Here is a 19017-nt window from a genome sequence, read left to right on the forward strand (position 1 = left end):
TGTCCCGAATTGGAAGATATGGATGTGGACGATATGTGGTTTCAACAGGACGGTGCCACTTGTCACACAGCTAACGAAACAATGGCTCTTTTGCGAGAAAAAATTGATGACCGAATAATCTCACGACGCGCCGATGTCAATTGATCGCCGCTGGACTTCTTTATTTGGGGTTATTTGAAAGAAAAGGTGTACGTCGATAAGCCAGCAACGAATTCAAGAGCTAAAGGAAGAGATAATTCGGCACATTAACGGCATAGAACCTCAATTATATCTCAGCGTCATCGAAAATTTGGACCATCGGATGGAGGTGTGCCGTCGAGGCCGCGGCGGCTATTCGGCCGATATTTTGTTTTATGCGTAATTGAGCCATACCAATATTATCATAATAAAGAGAAATGACAATAATTTTCTAAAAAAATTGTATTTATTGAAAATCAACACCGGACCTTGAGACTTAACCACCCTTTAGTATAAACTCACGTTTTTTGTTGCTAAATTTGCCCCTTTTATCATTTCTGACTATAAACTGCAAATTTCAAACCGGCAGAAGTAAAGAAGTGCATAAAAGATCAGATGTCACATAAATAAATTTATATGTTTGAAATTTATTTAGCACAAGAGAAGCGTCTCTCGGGTATCGAACTGTCACTTTGCTCTCTTAATTTACAACGTACAAAAATTATGTACGAGTATTTGCTAAGTCTGTAAACCTTTCCCAACACAAATTAAGTCGGTATCTTTTAATTGTTTCCCAGCAGGAAAAATCTGAGCTCACACAGCAAATATTCTACCTCTTAAACTAAGCTTTGATAGAAGGGGTCATACTAGTTCGAGGGTGGTTAAAGTTCTACTAGCTGCAAATGAATAACAAATGAACAATACAGCTTTATTTAAACACAAGAACAAAAAAATGAGAGGGTCATTTGAAACGCCTATGCAAAAATAAAAACTACTTATTTGTTTGAGATAAACCGTTTTTATTTTTGTCATAGTCTCTTTTTAGGCTTATGCATTTCGTCCAACGAAGTGCTCTGCTCTGGTTAGCAGTTTGCTTTTGCGAATAATAGAATTTCTTCAAGACTTAAAAATAGCCACTCGTTTCTGCACTCAGCTCCTTGTTTGAATTAAATTTTTTTCGTGCCAGCCATTTCATTGAATTGGGGAGCAAATAGTAGTCTGAGGGAGTCATATCTAGAGAATAGAGGGAATGTGAAACGATTTACAACTCTATTTCCATTAATTTTGTGACACACTTGTTGAAGCGCAAGCTGATGCGCTATCATGATAGATAGGGAAAATCACTCGACTTCCTCGATTCAAATGATTGCCAAACACAAAGAAATATACCGTTCTGGGCGAAATTTGGTGAGCGTGATTTCAAGAAATGCTACTAGAATATCAAAAGAACGTATTGGTTTTATATTGCAAGAGCATTTGACTATGAGACAGATCTGTTCAAAGTGGGTGCCGCGTTTGCTCACTGATGAACCAAAACAAGAACGTGTTCATGATTCTAAGCAAATGGCAAAACTACATAAATTTAACTTCGAATTGCTGCGCAATCCTCATCCACATTCACCAGATTTGGCTACCAGCGTCTACTGACTGTTCGCAAACCTAAAAAAATTGCTCGCCGGTAAGAAATTTCGTTCGAATGAAGAGGTTATCGCTGAAACTGAGACCTATTTTGAGCCAAAACATAATCGTTCTTCAAAAGTAATATTAAAATGTTAGATTGCGTTGTGCTTGATGGAAATTATGTTGATGAATACAGCTAATTTTGAACAAGAAAAAAAACGAGTTTTCTTTGTTAAGCACGGGACTTTTCAGGCCCACTATACTTAACCTCGATACGCGCTAGTAGTGCCAGCTCTCGGACTTTGCACAGAATTTTCAAACGACACTCGTTTTGTGTTTGTTATGCTTTCCAATTTTTTTTTGAATTTTAGTATTTTTTTGTTTTTATTTAGTTTCAGCACAATTAACGTTTTGTATTATGACATTTCTTAAAATAAAATAATTTTACGTAAGGTTAGGTTGACCTGGCTGGCTGAAAGCCATTATATGGACCTATTGATCGTTAATGTTACCATCTTGTAATACGTCTGCGTCTTTTGCGAATCTAAGTAAACTGTAAAGCTCCAAAGCACTTTAATCTGGTTCTAGCTAACGGAGGACAAGAACATAGAAGGAGTTCTACCGTTTTCCTCTCTTCCAGTTCATTGCAAAATCTGCAGCTATAAAATAATTTCAAGTCGAATAGCAAATTGCAAGGTAAGAAAAAATGTTGCACAATATTTTTAATTTGTAATGAAATAATTTAGAAGCGCTTCCTTTATCAATTTTGATTTGCTTGCCCAACTTCCCCAAAACATTGTTATCTTTCGCCACAAATTGGATCAGAGCTTTTCTGTCTGTTATGAACTGATATGAGATTTATTGCAGAGGCTAAGTAATTTAATAACTGTTATGGCACTTATGCAGAGTCAGACCAGAGTCGTACCAGGCAGTTTACTGAATAATGTTGATATATAGGCTGACAATAAACATTTCGGAGGACATCGCAGTTTCTGAGTCGCCAAAGTACCTGCATTGAAGAAAGATAGAAGAAGAATTTCATTAGCTGCAATACAAACTGGTTTTGAGGTAGTTCAAAACTAGTAGCTTTGGCTGCTGGGTTATGAGGCAAATCACTTGACTCACTTTACGCAAAAGCGTGAATCCCCTTATCGAATGACGGAACAATCTGTACTTATGCTAGATACATCTACCAAAAATTTCAAAGTGAAAAAATTCTAGTCGTAATCGAAAAATATGATTTTAACCGAGATAATTATTTATCACACAATACGCGCATGCATATATACATACATACATATTTATATGCACATATTTTTTGTACGTCTACGTAGTTATCTGTAATTGGCAACTACTCTTACCTCCAGCAGTGGATGTTTGTGAAACATTTTAAGCGATTTTATTATAAACTTACTAGGTTTTGACAAATTTATTTAGTAGATCGCTAGACGTGCAAGCGCAAAGTGGGTTGGGCAGGCAGTTGTGTTGAAGAAAAATATTTGAAACAAATAAAACAAAAGCACAGATTAAATCGGTGAGTGCGAAAGTGTTAACTTAAAGCGAGCGCATGAAGCTTTTAAACGTTGAGTGCAGTGGGTCGGGAATGAAAATTATATGCAAATTGAAAAAAATAATAAAACATACTTTTTTATACAATAAACAGAAAAAAAATATTCAAAGTTAAGAAAGTGCAATATGAAATTCAAAATCGGCAAAGTTTTTTTTTTCTGATACCCCTAAGCAAAGTCTACGAATTGTTCAGTTTTCAAATAACGAAAAAGCTATACATTCCAGCTGCATACTGGAATTTCGTATACCGATTTCAAGCGCGCTTAAGTTAAACTAGCAGAAATAAGAAAAATCTGATGAAAATACCTAAAATTTTCTAATCATGTAATATCCATTAACTCAAAAATCATAAAAGTATAACAAAATGTTATGAAGGCATTGCAAGGATAATTAAAATACATTTCAGCGGTGGCCCAACATTCTTAACTTTTTCTTGAAAAAAGAACTGCCTCAAAATAATTTTAAATGTTTAATAAAAAGTATTTTATTTCGAAAAATGTTTGCGTTTTTGCTGAGAAACTTTCACTTATTTAAGAAAGATAAATTTTTATCCCTAGCTTTTTATGCCTTTTTGATTCAATTTTGTACACTTCTTATGTCTGGTTTTTTTATTATGCCTTTTATTGTGGCGGCCGCCGTGGCCGATTCGCGTGACTACCATGCTGAAGTGCGCAGGTACGAATCTCCGTGCATGAAACCACCCAAATGATAGAAATAGCGGTAGGCAATGCCAAACGCCCTAGTCTATTTCTGCAATGAAAAAGCTCCTCATAAAAAACCATTTGCCGTTCTGAATCGGCTTAAAACTGTAGCTTGAGGATCAACATCGCCACAACGCACGCCACAAATAAGAGGATGAGCTCGCCCAAACACCTAAAAGGGGTGTCACGGCCAATTATATTTATTGTGACAAAGCGTGCCTTTACATTCTTAAAAAAAATAAAATTATTGTAAAGACATCCTGCATTTTGCATCATTTCATTCCTATTCTACGCCAAGGCAAAATGTGCAAAAAATTTGGCATTTTGTGTAAAATTATTGTGAAAAAAAATAAAAAATTTAAAATTGAGCGCCAGGTATTAGATGTTTTAAATTTTTACAACAGGATAATTTTAGCGTTTCGTTAATACACTTACTAAAAAATCTGAGTTCAATCGAGGATGGATACATAATATTTTGATATTTTGAAGTAGAACTTAGACACGTTCTAACCTAAAGAAAGATTAGATTACTAACCTAAAGAAAGACTAAATTACATGTAGATATTTCGAAATTCTGGTAGTTAAACAAATTCAAAATTATAAAAAGATAAAGAAACAAGTGACTTGTTTAAAAACTACTCGCAAAGCAAAAAAATATAATATAATCAAAAAGAAAGACATTTTAAATATGTTTGACATATCAGTTTTTTTATTTCAATTTGAAACTTTTGATGCTCTATTAACTTGTCAAAAAAGTATAAAAATGGTTAATTAAAATTAAATCGTTTTCATTGAAGAAAGTTTAAAAAAATATATTTATGTAGCATTAGCATGCCACTACGAATTGATGATGGCATATCACGATTCGGATTAACGAAATATTCCAATTAGTAAATAGATTCTAAATATAATCAAATACATAATAATGGTATTTTCAATACCGACGTGCTCTTAAGCTTCTCTAATGTCATATAAATGGCAAAAAGGCTGTCAGGACTTACTTTTTCACCAATAGTGAAGTTGAGCAATGTTTGGAAAACAATGCCGGTCTTTCACCTTAGTTGTGTATAGTATTTCTCAATTCGATGACCACCACTTGCATTTTACTGATTTGCGTGGTGTAATCGAGGTCAAATTTTATGTACGAAAAGTGTTTTCTTTTTAAACTCAATTAATAAATCATAAAAGTTTCATAAATCGTTATAAGTTAACTTTTTCATTTATAAAAACAAAAAACAAATAATACTGAAAATACTTCGTCGAATCGATGATCGTTAGTATTATACTAATGTACGCAAAATATGGTTGGTATTTTGGATTATGGAAGCTTACTTACATAGGGATTAACGATCCTTAGGGATTGTGAGAAACTGGATAAATTCGAGTCGGCATATTCGCTTTTGAATCGTTTTGTACCTTTTTTGAAACAAAGCACTGCTTCCAGAACCGAAATTATTGCAGCCGCAGTTGCTCCAATTCAAAGTCAGCCATTGGCATTGTAGTCTCATCAGATCATTTGAAGCACCGAAATTTCTCCAATTAAGCCCTGCTGGAATTCACCATGAGAACATAGGTTCAAATCTCGGTGTAACACCAAAATTAAGAAAAACATTCTTCTAATAGCGGTCGCCCCTCGGCAGGCAAAGGCAAACCTCCGAGTGTATTTCTGCCATTAAAAAGTTCGTCAATTATATATATATATATATAAAGATAAGGAAAAAAAAGATATATATAAACTGCTAAAGTTGTATTATGTCTTTTTGAAAAAATTGTCTGTTATTTCAAAAAATAAAATATTAAATTATTAATTTTTTTTTTTTTAATCAAAATTTATAATGTTGATTTGCTGCAATTTTATGACACATACATTCAAAGCTCTGCTCGCGATTCTTTCTGCCATAATATCTATGTGATCTCGGATATCTACTTGTACATAACATTTGCTGTTTGTAAGCAACGATATTTTAGTGTGACGTTAATCGTAGAACTACGTCTATAAAATCACTGTTTACTCAGTCACAGTAATAAAGCAATAAGAATCCATTAGAAGTCGAATTTTAATTACCTTTCCCCTTCCTCTTGATTGGCGCGATAATGGCTGCTTTGCATGGACTTCAGTTCTTATCGGTTAGACAAGCCGACAAGCCATACATTTGGAGTTATTGGAAATATTGATATACAATTTTTAAATTAATTTAGCGCGTCCATATGTACTCAGCACTACACAGCTACTCAGCACTCAGCATTAAAGTAAAAAACTGGATATTCCTTAATTAAGTGATAGGCAGACCTTTGTTATCTTACATATTTTTATGTGATCAAAAAGAACGCTCTCTACCTAAGTAAATTGTTCCTAAACAGAAAAGAGCAAAATTGTTTTTTTTTTTTAATGACAAGCCACCTTCCAAAATTTGTCAATATTAATTTTTATTTATTAATGAAATCAATATTCCAAATTCTGTGTAATTTCTTCACTTACACCAAGGCACATGTGACTTGACTTATGCATACATAGAAAACATTTATTTTCACTTCGCTCAAAAATACACAAACTAGTTGCACTGTCATTGGGTAAATATAGAAGCGACCAGAGAGCAAACAGTTTGATTCTTATCGGCGTGAATGAGAGAGGTGCAAAAATTGAGAAGGCGAAAGCTTGCGAGAGGCACACACACCCACACCTATTGGCAAGATTGAGTGATCGCCTACAACTGCTAGTAGTCCAAATGCACTTAGAGGCTAAATAAAATTGTGATGTTTGGCTCGCAGCAGAGCCGCCTATTGGGCACAAGAATTCTGCAGAAAATATCCTCCATTCGTATGACGAATTCAACGAAAGAGCTGAGAGCGACTTGTGAGTGAGCGCGGATTAACTGAAAATCCGGTTTTTAAATACAACATTTTGAAGCTATGCCTTTAGTTTTAGTTTGCTTTAAGGCTCGAGAATACAAAGAACATTTAAATTTGTTTGCGCTTAAATCTTAGTTTTGGCTAGAATAGAATTTTTCTTTTTATACTTTTTTTTTGTTGTGCTTGACCCTTAACTCGCTTAACCACAAAATGCATATAAAAAGCTTATATATTTTTCTATTCACTATCTGCATACTACACGTCGTCGCCATCATTCCCACATCCACCGCGCACGCCTCACCTCGCGACGAAAACACAGGTAAAATGTCCGGCGAAAAAAAATTTAAAATTTTAGTAACACACCCAGAAGTGCCACAAGCTGGCATCGATCTGTTGTCACGCGACTGTGAGGTGACCGTAGTGCAGAGTTTGCCGCCTTTGCGTTCAGAGATTTTAGAGAAAGCTAAAGGTGTAGACGCACTCTTTTGGGGCAGCCATGAACCGCTCAATGCCGAAGTATTGGATGTGGTTGGACCACAACTGAAATCGATTTCCACCATGTCGGCGGGCATAGATTACGTGGATGTGCAGGAAATTAAGCGCCGTAAGATACCACTCGGCCACACGCCCGTCGTGCTCAATCAAGCGGTGGCAGATGTAGCGGTTGGTTTATTGCTGGCGGCAGCGCGTCGCTTCCACGAAGGACGGATGAAGATTGAAACGTAAGTAGTATCATTTTGTGCTGTTATAGAAATACATAAATTGCAATATAAATTTCCCTTCCGACTTTCTTAACTGCCCTTAGTGACACCTGGGAGGACTTCCATCTCAACTGGATGTTGGGCCGCGATTTGCGCGACTCCGTAGTGGGTTTCTATGGTTTTGGAGGTATTGCACAAAACATCGCCAAGCGTCTGAAGGGCTTTGACATTGATAGCGTACTCTATACGACACGTCGTCGGGTGGCGCCTGAAATTGAGCAGGAATACAATGCCAAAAAAGCAGATTTCGACACGATGCTAGCCGAGAGTGATTTCGTAGTTATTGCGGCGCCCTTGACCAAGGACACTGCTGGTGTTTTCAATGCCACCGCTTTTGGTAAAATGAAGAAGACTGCCGTGCTGGTGAATATTGGACGTGGAGGTGAGTGCCGAGCAGTGCTTACATACAGGCAAAGGTATTTAGTACTAATACACAGACATCTTATCGCATTTGTAGGTATTGTGAATCAGCCAGATTTGTATGAAGCTTTGAAAACAAATCAAATATTTGCTGCCGGTTTGGATGTGATGACACCTGAACCACTGCCACCCACTGATCCGATTTTGAGTCTACCAAACCTCGGTGAGTACAAGATGAGTGGGAATGAGTAGTTAAAGGCCAAGAGCCAAGAGTTGTGACACTTTTGACCTAATTGACTTTAGATTAGATTTTTAGATTTTAAGTTTATTGAAGGTTTGCTCTTCGATCTCATGATATTTTAAGCCCTCTATACATCACAGTATCTTATCCAGGCCCAGTTTCCTTATTAAACTTAAAGTAGAATTTACTTTAATGGTAATTTTTTAAGGATTTAATGTAATTTTTATGCAATAAGGAGTTTTTCGAGAAAAATAGTGACTTGGCGAAAATACTTATGCTTTTAACAAATATTAAAATTTTTGTTTACACCCACAGTTTTGCGGCTTAAGTACTAACGCGTGGGAGCGGTGATAAGTACAGACTATTTTCGTCAGCAAGCAACAAAGTGATGCAAAAAGTGATCACAATCTTATCAAAGTGGATTATTGTAGTTTTGTTTTTGTTTTTGTCTCTTATCTATACATATGTACAACCACTAGCTGAAGTAACGGGTGATCAATTAAGAGGAGTTTTTTTCATTTGCGTTTTTTTTACAGATCGCGCGCGAGTTGTGGCAAACTGTCACCGTGGATTTGTTGAACAGCGTTTGGCATTTCATCATGGAAAGACTCACACCGCAACAACGTCTACAAATTGTTCAACTGTATTATGAAAATCAGCGTTCTGTGACAAATGTTTTTCGTGCGCTTAGACCGCATTATGGTCAACATAATCGGCCTGCCTTAAACACTATTCGACATACCATCAACAAATTTGAATCCGAATATTCATTGGTGGATAATTCTCGACCGAATAGACCACGTCCAGCAAGAAACATTGAGAATATAGCGGCAGTAGCAGAGAGTGTACGTGAAAACCGCGATGAATCGATTCGGCACCGTTCTCAGCAACTTGGACTGTCGTATGGAACAACTTGGTCAATTTTACGGAAGGATCTTCATTTAAAAGCATACAAAATACAGCTCGTACAAGAACTAAAGCCAAATGACCTTCCTGCACGTCACCGTTTTGCTGATTGGGCTCTTGAAAAGATTGAAGAAGATCCGCTGTTTTCGAGCAAAATTGTGTTCAGCGATGAGGCGCATTTCTGGCTCAATGGTTACGTCAATAAGCAAAATTGCCGTATTTGGGATGAAGAGCAACCAGAACAGGTTCAAGAGCTACCTTTACACCCAGAGAAAACAACGGTCTGGTGTGGTTTATGGGCTGGTGGAATCATCGGTCCATATTTTTTCAAAAATGATGATGGCCGCAACGTAACTGTGAATGGTGCTCGCTACCGTACCATGATATCGGACTTTTTGCTACCTGAAATTGAATCTAATGATCTCTACGACATTTGGTTTCAACAAGACGGAGCCACTTGCCATACAGCTCGTGAAACAATGACTTTATTGAGAAGTCATTTCGGAGAGCAGCTGATTTCACGTTTAGGACCTGTGAGTTGGCCACCAAGATCTTGTGATATCACACCTTTGGACTTTTTTCTTTGGGGATTCGTGAAGTCCAAGGTCTATGCTGATAAACCAGCTACGATTGAAGCTCTGGAAGCCAACATTACGCGTGTTATTCACGACATACCAGTCGAAATGCTCGAACGAGTGATTGAAAATTGGACCTTCAGAATGGACTACCTTAAGCATAGTTGCGGCCAACATTTGAATGAAGTCATATTCAAAAAGTAAATGTCAAAGAATGTCCTTTCAAATGATAAATAAAGGTTTTGAACATAATTTACATTTTTGTTTTTTTTTAACTATTGAAAAAAGCACCTCATGATTGATCACCCGTTACTTGCAAATACTAAATGCTTTCCGCACTCGTGTTTTTTATTGTTATTATTATTTTTTCTTTTTTCTTTGCTTTTTGTTTGTTTTTGCGGCCAATGTCAAAATGTCAACTAGGGCACTCAAAATGTTCAAAGTAATTGCAACTAATTTTTTAAACTGGCCATATATCGATCCCTGTCTTCGTGTGCTAATTTAGAATACGCATTCAGTTGTGAAATTCGATTGAAATGTATTTGAATTTAATGTTTTAAAAATTTCAATATTATTGCGTCAAGCCTACAGATAAGAAGGAACTCCAAATTTTAGATTTTTATCTGAGTGTGAATTTCCCAAGGCGCACTCGTGAAAGGTCAAAGCGAATTGAGTACTGGAAGTGTCGTCTATCCAAAACAGTTACTTTATTTTTCGCGATTTTGACAAGTCTATTAAAGTCTTTATTAAAGGTGATGGCACGGGACCAACAACAATGTTTTGCACGTTAGATTGCAGATTGTTACGGCAAAGTATTGGCAAAGTAGAAAACAAAGAATGAATTTTCTATGTTACCGGAACGATCCGGATTGATATCTGGCCAAGGACTGCCACTCCAGGAGCCCCCCGTAAATGTATAGGAAATGTTATGCTACAACAACAACAACAACAACCCAATGAATGCTGTTTAATGCTTGTCTAAACTCTGCCTGCTCCAATAGATGCGCTCGGTCCTGGATCCGTCTATTTTTCTTTCTTTTAGGCCAAAAGCATTCGCGATAAGTTTTTGGCGAGTCCTGCTAAAGTGGCAGTTCATAGCTGGATATGAATCTGAGTCGCACCGATTATGTGGATTCAACTTCAGGAGTCACTCGAACTTAGCAATTGGTTCCGAATTGAAGCTCTTCATCTGAAATATATGACTATTGTTCCCTGATTCAAATGAATACTTGCCAAGGTAGTGAATGAAGTGACAGTCCTTGACCAGAAATAAATGTGGGTCGTTCCGCTAGCGTAGATCCAACTATTGTGGGAACGTCATAGTTAACTTTGATGATCCACCTGAATGTTGAGAAAGTCTTTAGAACGGAATTTGTTTATCTAATACCCACATATTTGTTATCTTAGGCAATACGGAAGTGCATAGGTTCGAATCTCCATGCATGAAACACCTAAAGTTTTTTCTAAAAGCGTCACCCCTCGGCAGACAATGGCAAGCCTTCGAGTGCACTTCTGCAATGAAAAAGCTTCTCATAAAAATCATTTGCCGTTCAGAGTCGCCTTAAAATTGTACGTTCCTCCTATTCCTTCGCTTTAGTTTAGAGAAACACCAGAGATGTAAACATCAGAAAGTTTGAAAACAAAAACAAGTCTTGACGTTTTGACGATGGATGAAATTCCAGGCTTAAAGAAGCTATAAGTAACAACTTTGAAATATGAAAAAAGGAAAAATCATAACAGAAAACTAACGACGTTTATTACACATAAATTTGTAAAAACCCCCTTTGCTGTCTCACAACCCTACGAGATCTTCAAAAGCAATATTTATAGTGCAATCGAACGTTGAAATTATTATTATGAGATGAAAAAAGAATTATAAATAGCAACTATTTTAATCCCCTTTCATTTCTCCTTTCAGTTGTTCTCCCTCACTTGGGCTCGGCCACCGAACGCACCCGTGACGATATGTCTATCATAGCAGCGCACAACGTTTTGCGGGGACTGGCTGGTGAACCAATGCTCTCGCCCGCCTATTAAATGGTTATGGATAAAACGACATTTTTCCATGAAGCTCCCATAGCAAACCGCTGGGGTGTATGTATGTTTAGCTGTGTAAAATATGAAGCCTTTTTGTAATAAAAAAATCCATTAAAAAACACTGCATGTTTCTAAATAAATTTTCTCGCCTCAGCACGAGTGGAATATCCAAGTAATTAATAGGCGTATTAATCAAAATTTTATGCAATTACAGCAACCCGTCAGCCAATTGGAAAAACGGAAGTTATTGTACTTATTTTACAAAAACAAAAAGAAACAGTGCTATTTATATGCCGTAATTTCCATAATAAGCAAAAAGTTGGAGCTTGTAAAAATGTAATAAAAAAAAAATTATGAACCTCTATGAAAGTTGGTTTTTTAACGAAATTATTGCTTTTGAAATGAAAAAAAGAACTCATGTATAAATATCTAACGGTCATGGCATTGACTTAATTGAAAAGTTTATTTATTGTGACGGGTACGATTTCAATCTTTTATTACTTTTCTGAGTAACACAGGCAAATCTACTGAAACAGCACTTAACTCACTTGTTACAGAAATCGAGAAGTCAATTTATAATAAAGAATTCACACTGGTAGCCTTCCTTGATATCGAGGGCGCGTTCAACAACATCCTACCGGATACCATAATAAAGGCACTGACGGATATCGGGATCTCTGGCGCTCTGGTTGAGTTCATCAAAAACATGATCTTGAGCAGACTTGCGATCGCAACCCTAGGGACCTCAGAGATCAAGAAAAAAAGTTAGCAGAGGAACACCTCAAGGCGGTGTGCTGTCCACTCTCCTATGGGTGGTGGCATTAAACTCCTTGCTAAAGAGCCTAGAGGAGAGAGGACAACACGTCGTAGCTTATGCGGATGTCGTTGCAATGGCAGTAAGAGGGAAATTTCCCAATACACTTAGAGAAGTCATGCAAGATTTACTAAACAAGCGTCAACCCCAATAAAACTGAACTCATCCTATTTACCAGGAACCATACAATTCCAAATATAGCTCCCCCGACTCTAGGTGGAACGGCACTGTCATTTAGTGATGAGTAATACTAGATCGAAAACTAAATTGGAAGGCAAATGTCGAAGATAGAGTAAAAAAGGCGACAATAGCACTATACTCTTGTAAACAGCTGATAGGACTAAGGCCTCTCCCCATCTATCGTATATTGGCTTTACACAGCAATTGTCAGACCAATCCTAACATACGGCATATTAGTATGGTGGACAGCTTTAGATAAATTATACATTAAAAGAACTATGGTACATGTACAAAGAATGGCCAGTCTTTGCATCTGCGCGGCCCTTAGGGCCACACCCACAGATGCACTAAATATTATGCTTAATATTTTACCAATAGAACAATTCGGTAAGCAAACAGCTGCCAAAGCAGCTCTCAGACTAAGAGCAGCTCTCAGAAAGAGCAAATGCAAACGTAAAATTCGTCGTCTGGCTGCTCAAAAAGAAATGCCTTGCATGGAAATCAAACACCATTTAAGTCTTAAGGTCACCGATAGATGAATACATCAAATGTTGGTCGAGGACGGAACATTTAAATATTGTTTACGGGAGCCGGTACCAACTTTTTCAACTCTTTAGCACGCCACATTAATGCTCGTTTAGCATTTGCCGGAAAATATAAATTTAGGATTAACGAATTCCGAAAAGTTGTATTTTCGGACGAAAAAAAGTTCAACTTAGATGGTCCAAATGTTTGCCGGAAATATTGGCGGGACCTTAGGCAACCACGGCCAAGCGGAACCGCGGTGGCGGGTCTTTGCTGATTTGGACCACTTTCGGCCATGGTGGAAAGTCTCCAATTTGTTTTATTCCGACAAGAATCAATGCAGAATTCTATGTTGAAGTATTAGAGGATGTTTTCATTGAGTTTGCGGGAAACAATTACGGCGACGACTGGGTTTTCCAGCAAGACAACGCCCCAATCCATACGGTTCGTTTAACTAAGGCCTTCCTATCGTCAAGAAAAATTTCAGTTCTGGATTGGCCAGCACTAAGTGCCGATTTAAACTCAATTGAGAGCTTCTGGGGAATATTGTCGGCCCGTATTTATAAAAATGGCGGTTCGAGACAATCAAAGACCTGAAAGTTTCTTTAGTGGAAGAGTGGGACAAGATAGATGATTTCACTATTCAAACCTTGGCAGGCTCTATGCCTAAACGTATAAATGATGTGCTTTCTGAAAATGGAAAATTTATTAATTATTAGAAAATCGAAAGTTATAGAAACGTTGAAAAAAGTGTAAATAAAAGCCAATGCACATATACTTATTTTATATAAAGTTATTTTAATTTCTTTTCAAATACCAGTCGAATTCCCAGACCGAGAAGACTGAAGAAATGTCCCAGACAAGACATTAAATACGTACATATCATACACTGAGTCATTGGCCCACTTGCGGAAATTTTACACAACTCATTATAATTCCCCAAAACTCAATTTTTCTTTTTCAACTTTTTTTAATATACGCAAAGCTTAATGAGCAACCAATATAGAAAAGCTAAATTATTAGAGGAAGATGGGAATATTATCAGTATTTAAAAACTCATTAACATTCATTAACATTTTGTTATGCCATATGACGCGCCTCTCAAAATAACTCACTCATTGATGGGTAACGATTGTTTTTAAGAAAATTGTTAGTAAATTTGTATCTGTTTGCTCGATCTAGAATAGTAGGTAATGAGATTGCCTTTTAAGTTGTGTTAGCGAATTTTAGTAGTGTAGATATTGTGCGTCATCATAAAATGGCTCCATAAACTAGAATCGACATATACAATATATTAAGGGCACAGATATTTGTAAACGGTCATATTTTCCCTGATTTTCATTAAAATTATTTAAAACGAAGAAGCCAATATATTTTTTTATACATTAAAATAATATAAACATTTGTTTTTAATTTAATTATTTACAATGGCGTGTGTACACTCAATTCTTCCAACAGGGCTTCTCAATAGTTCTTTTTTATTAATGTAATAATTTCTATATGAATTAACAATAAATGGAAAAAAATTCGCGGAATAAAATGCTTAAAAAAAAGAGTTTTGGGGCGAATTTTCCTACTATTTTTGCTTCGAAAAAATTATTTTTTCGAAAAAAACTTGTAAATTGACATAGAAAGTAATATCATAAAAAAGATGTGTGCAAAATTTCAGGGAGATCGGTCAATAACTCTTCGAATTATCATGTAAGCCAATTCGAACGATCAATTCTGATCTCTACATTGAACAAGTAACGAAATTAAACAATGCAGTTGAAGAAAAGCGACCCGAATTGGCAAATCGAAAAAGTATTGTATTCCATCATGACAATGTAAGGCCACACACATCTTTGTCCACTCGGCAAAAGTTATTGAAGCCTGGTTGGGAGGCTTTGCCACATCCACCGCATAGTCCTGACCTTGCACCATCTGATTACTTTTTGTTTCGATCTTTACAAAACTCCTTGAATGGTAAAAATTTCAATAATGATAATGATGTCAAATCGTACCTGATTCAGTTGTTTGCTAATAAAAACCAGAAGTTTTACGAACATGGGATTATGATTCTGCCTGAAAGATGGCGAAAGGTCATTGAACAATATGCACAATATATTACAGAATAAATTTATTTAGTTCCACGAAAAAATTGTATTTGATTTTCTAAAAAAAATCCGCAATTACTTAGTTGCCTACCCAATATTTATAAGTAAGCATTTATATTTATAAGTATAAGGCTTAAACATTCCAAAGCTTTCGACGAGGACCCACTGTATTTCAGTCAGAGGTACTGGTAATGTTAGCCGAGAGGACAAACAAGGACTGTACCAAGTTGAGTAGGACCGGTTTAAGATTGTTGGTGGTTAATGGATGGAATGGAACTACTGAGGCATAATACCGACTAAGTGTGGATGACGAAGAAACGCCACAGTATTTTCTATTTGAGTATTCGTTCTTTACTAGGCTTAGGTAGATTTTCTCTAATAAGTATGTAGCTGATCGGAATACGAGAGCCACATATATTTCAACCCACTGATGGGAATGTAAAGGTACTTTGAGCTCTTCATTAAAATAAACTCATTGTAATGTCATTTGGTCCCTTTCAGCAAAAGGTAGCAGCTCCTTCTGAATCAATTTATCTATTAATAATGGCAGGCTACTCTTAATAGACGATTGGCTGAAATTAACGGGGGATAGATATCTACACAATTGTATATTTCAGTCCACTTCTTAACCCAATACGATCCCTGCCTTACTGCTTCGACAGCCAAGCTGCGGGGGAGTCTGTTTGCCGGTAGACTAAGGCAACGTACAATAAAAGTAATGTGGGTATAGGTATATCGAAAAACTGCGGTAAAAATCCTTTTCTAGGTGGAACATATAGTTTGGCGTGTTTGGAGGTAGAAAAATTAATTTTTTTAGAAAGAGTCGCAGAAGTTTCTCTGCTGGCTCATATCTATTAACACCCCAGATCGGAGCACCTTGGCATATTATCGACCTTATTTAAATTTTTTTTGGAATTATTTATTCCGGGTTGCTTATGCATTTCAGCCACGTGGCATTTATTGCAAATTTTGTCTCAAAAAGTTATTTATCCAAGTGTTTTATGTAACTAAGTGCATAGTTTAACATAATACTAAGATATTTATATTCAATGGCAATACTACCGTACGGCCAAAGACAGCCACGGGGATTCTAATATAAGCTAACGCAATATTTCATATGACCTAATCAAAATATGATGGTAAACTAACACTCTACACGCGCAACCACAAAGGTATTGAGGAAATTCAGAGCAGTGATGGGCATTCCCGTGGAAAACCTCTACTACCCGTGAGAAACCTCTAGTACCGTTCACGTTGCAAGCACGCGGGCTTAGCTTTTCATCTTAGTAGATATTAGAATTAAACTAATTTGTAAGTTCAGTTGTAAAAGATTTAGCAACCAATAAAGACCGGTCGCATCTGGAACATTTTTTTTTGTTAAACACCACAGCCAGGTAGCTTAACTTAGATTCTCGGTAAGCCATAACTGTAGATTTAAACAGATTTACGTTTAGTCCTCATTGCGTACAAAAAACGTATAGATCATCAATCAATTTTTAAAGATCTATCGCAGAATATGCAAGCAAAAGAATATCGTCAGCGTACAGCAGTAGCTTGAGCGCACTATCAGCAACTTCCATACCGCATTGTAAAGTGGTACTTAGGTCATTAAGATACAAGGAAAAATATGTTCTTATCTATTACCTATTAATCTATGTTATTGTTCATTTATCTATAATTAGTTTATTGTAATAGTTTAGGAACACGTTTCAAAGTCATAACTAATGTGCATAGTGTAATATACGAATAAGGGATAGGCAAATACGTATTTCCAAACTGAGATATGGTGAAAACAATCTTTGTTTTCGAGTATATCATTTATTATGATAGAAATAGCTAAATTTATATTCTCTATGGCGTATGAGTTCATTAATGTGACTGACGGCTTGGCTCGCGAATGACTCCGTGGTTGTAGACGCTTTAAATAAGTGTTCACGGTGTAAAAAATTTCTCACCAGAGATGTGTTATTGAGCAAAGTTTTGGCCTAGGAAAAGACCAGCCAAAAGTTGGATATTTAGTATAAAATTGGTTATCAAGAATACTTGATTCTAGTGGAAAACGAACAATTTCTCGAAGGTAACTACAACTTTATCCAACAGCTATATCCAATACTGCAATCATTTTCGTGGAAACGAAATAAATCGAAACGGTTCCTCGAGACTCTTCTTCTTCCACTTAGCATCACAGTCCTTGATGAACCATTGCCTCATTCACAACCTTGCGCCATCTGTCTCTATCTAAGGCTACCTCATTCCACGGCCGCATGTTTAGATTTTCAAGATTAACTTCCACATCTTCGAGCCATCTCTTTCTGGGGCGTCCTCTGCTTCGGCCTTTAATAGGGCGTAATTCAGCTGCCTTTCGAGTTGTTCTCTCTTTGGGCATTCTAAACACGTCTCCGAGACATCTTATCCACTGAGATCTTATAAATCTTATCACAGTTTCGGTTTTTGCCAACAGTTCCAGCTCATGATTATATTATATCTAATTCGATAAGTAACGTCTTGCAGTCTTACAGGTCCATATACTTTTCGCAATATTTTTCGTCTTCAAATACCATTAGCTAATTAATGTCAGTAGTTTTTAGCATCCATAGTTCGCAAGCACGAGGAGTATCAAGATTTTGTATATCCTGAACTTTTGGTCGCGAAATAATAACTCAGACTGAAGCAACTTCAAATTAGAAAAGTAAGACTTATTTGCTGCTAAAACTCTGTCAATGACATGTCCTTATTGGCTGATATTTTGATACCCACATAGGAAATTCTTCTACACTCTCGAATGCATAGTATTCGATTGGCAGGTCATCATGCCTTAAACCGGAGCTGGATTGGACCATAAATTTCGTTTTCTCTGTGTTAATTCTTAGCCCAGTATTTCGGTTTATTAATTCTAGTATAAGTAAGTATATCATCTGCATATGCACACAGCTGGAGCAGTCTCCTTGTTTAACTCCCGATATAAGCGGAAAGGATTTGAGCGCTCTCCTTGCGTCATAATTGAAAGCTCAATTAGCTTTAGCTTTAGCGGGATGCCTATAGACTGCAGCAAAAATGTAATTTGCCTTCTACAGTCTGTGTCAGAAAAAAGGAACAGTGATTATTCATGAAGTATAAAAGATACATATTTAAAATCTTTTTTTACATGAAACTATGTACCAACCTACGAGTCGCAATTACTCTTCTTCGTTTTTGAGTATAGCCTGACATCTTCTTCATGCTTTGAACCAGCTTTTCTGCGTAGCTCGTCGACAAGCAGGACTAGATTTTGCACACTTGACGTACGATTTGGTTTCAATCATGGACTGGCCTTCCGACAAGATGCGTTTTTATAGTTCCCCAGACATTTTCAATGGGGTTGGCGTCTGGGGGCTGGAAAGGCCAGTCCAATACTGTGACACCATTTTTTTGATTTGTTGTTTCTCAATATGTTTTTCTGAGAGCAGTGATGTGTGGGACGGTAGGATATGTTCGCGTCCTTCAGTCGACGTTCGCTAGTGTTGATACTCACATTTATTTCCTTTTTAGCAAAACTGGGTCCCGCTTAAAAAGTTGGACGATCACTTTATCCTCCGTCACTCGCTTCACGCCGCGCTCGGAAAAGTCATCCACATTTTTGTACCGATAATTTCGGCCCTTCGATTATATATATATAAATAAATAATAAATAATTGGCGCGTACACTTCTGTTAGGTGTTTGGCCGAGCTCCTCCTCCTATTTATCACGCACGAACCCATTCGGCTACGGCGACCAACCTTCGATTGGGGGCATAAAAATACCGCCTCAAAACGCTTCGCGTACTACTCACTCATTTTTGTTTGGT

General features: G+C 36.8%; 1 protein-coding gene across 3 annotated transcripts; it reads left to right on the top strand.

The window, feature by feature from the left end:
- Positions 1 to 3006: 3006 nt before the first annotated feature.
- On the top strand, positions 3007 to 11699 carry LOC128863971 (glyoxylate reductase/hydroxypyruvate reductase-like). Of its 3 annotated transcripts, none has more exons than XM_054103414.1 (5): positions 3007 to 3112; positions 7018 to 7420; positions 7504 to 7841; positions 7917 to 8042; positions 11460 to 11699. In XM_054103414.1, the coding sequence occupies exons 2-5, from the start codon at positions 7023 to 7025 to the stop codon at positions 11576 to 11578; spliced, it is 981 nt and encodes a 326-aa protein (XP_053959389.1). In that variant the 5' UTR covers positions 3007 to 3112; positions 7018 to 7022; the 3' UTR covers positions 11579 to 11699. The 3 variants fall into 3 exon arrangements, with proteins under 3 accessions (XP_053959389.1, XP_053959388.1, XP_053959387.1); XM_054103413.1 differs by lacking the exon at positions 3007 to 3112 and adding an exon at positions 6551 to 6702; XM_054103412.1 differs by lacking the exon at positions 3007 to 3112 and having other exon boundaries at positions 6780 to 7420.
- Positions 11700 to 19017: the final 7318 nt, after the last annotated feature.

The sequence above is a fragment of the Anastrepha ludens genome, chromosome 5 (assembly GCF_028408465.1).
Source record: "Anastrepha ludens isolate Willacy chromosome 5, idAnaLude1.1, whole genome shotgun sequence".
Classification (NCBI taxonomy): Eukaryota; Metazoa; Arthropoda; class Insecta; order Diptera; family Tephritidae; genus Anastrepha; species Anastrepha ludens.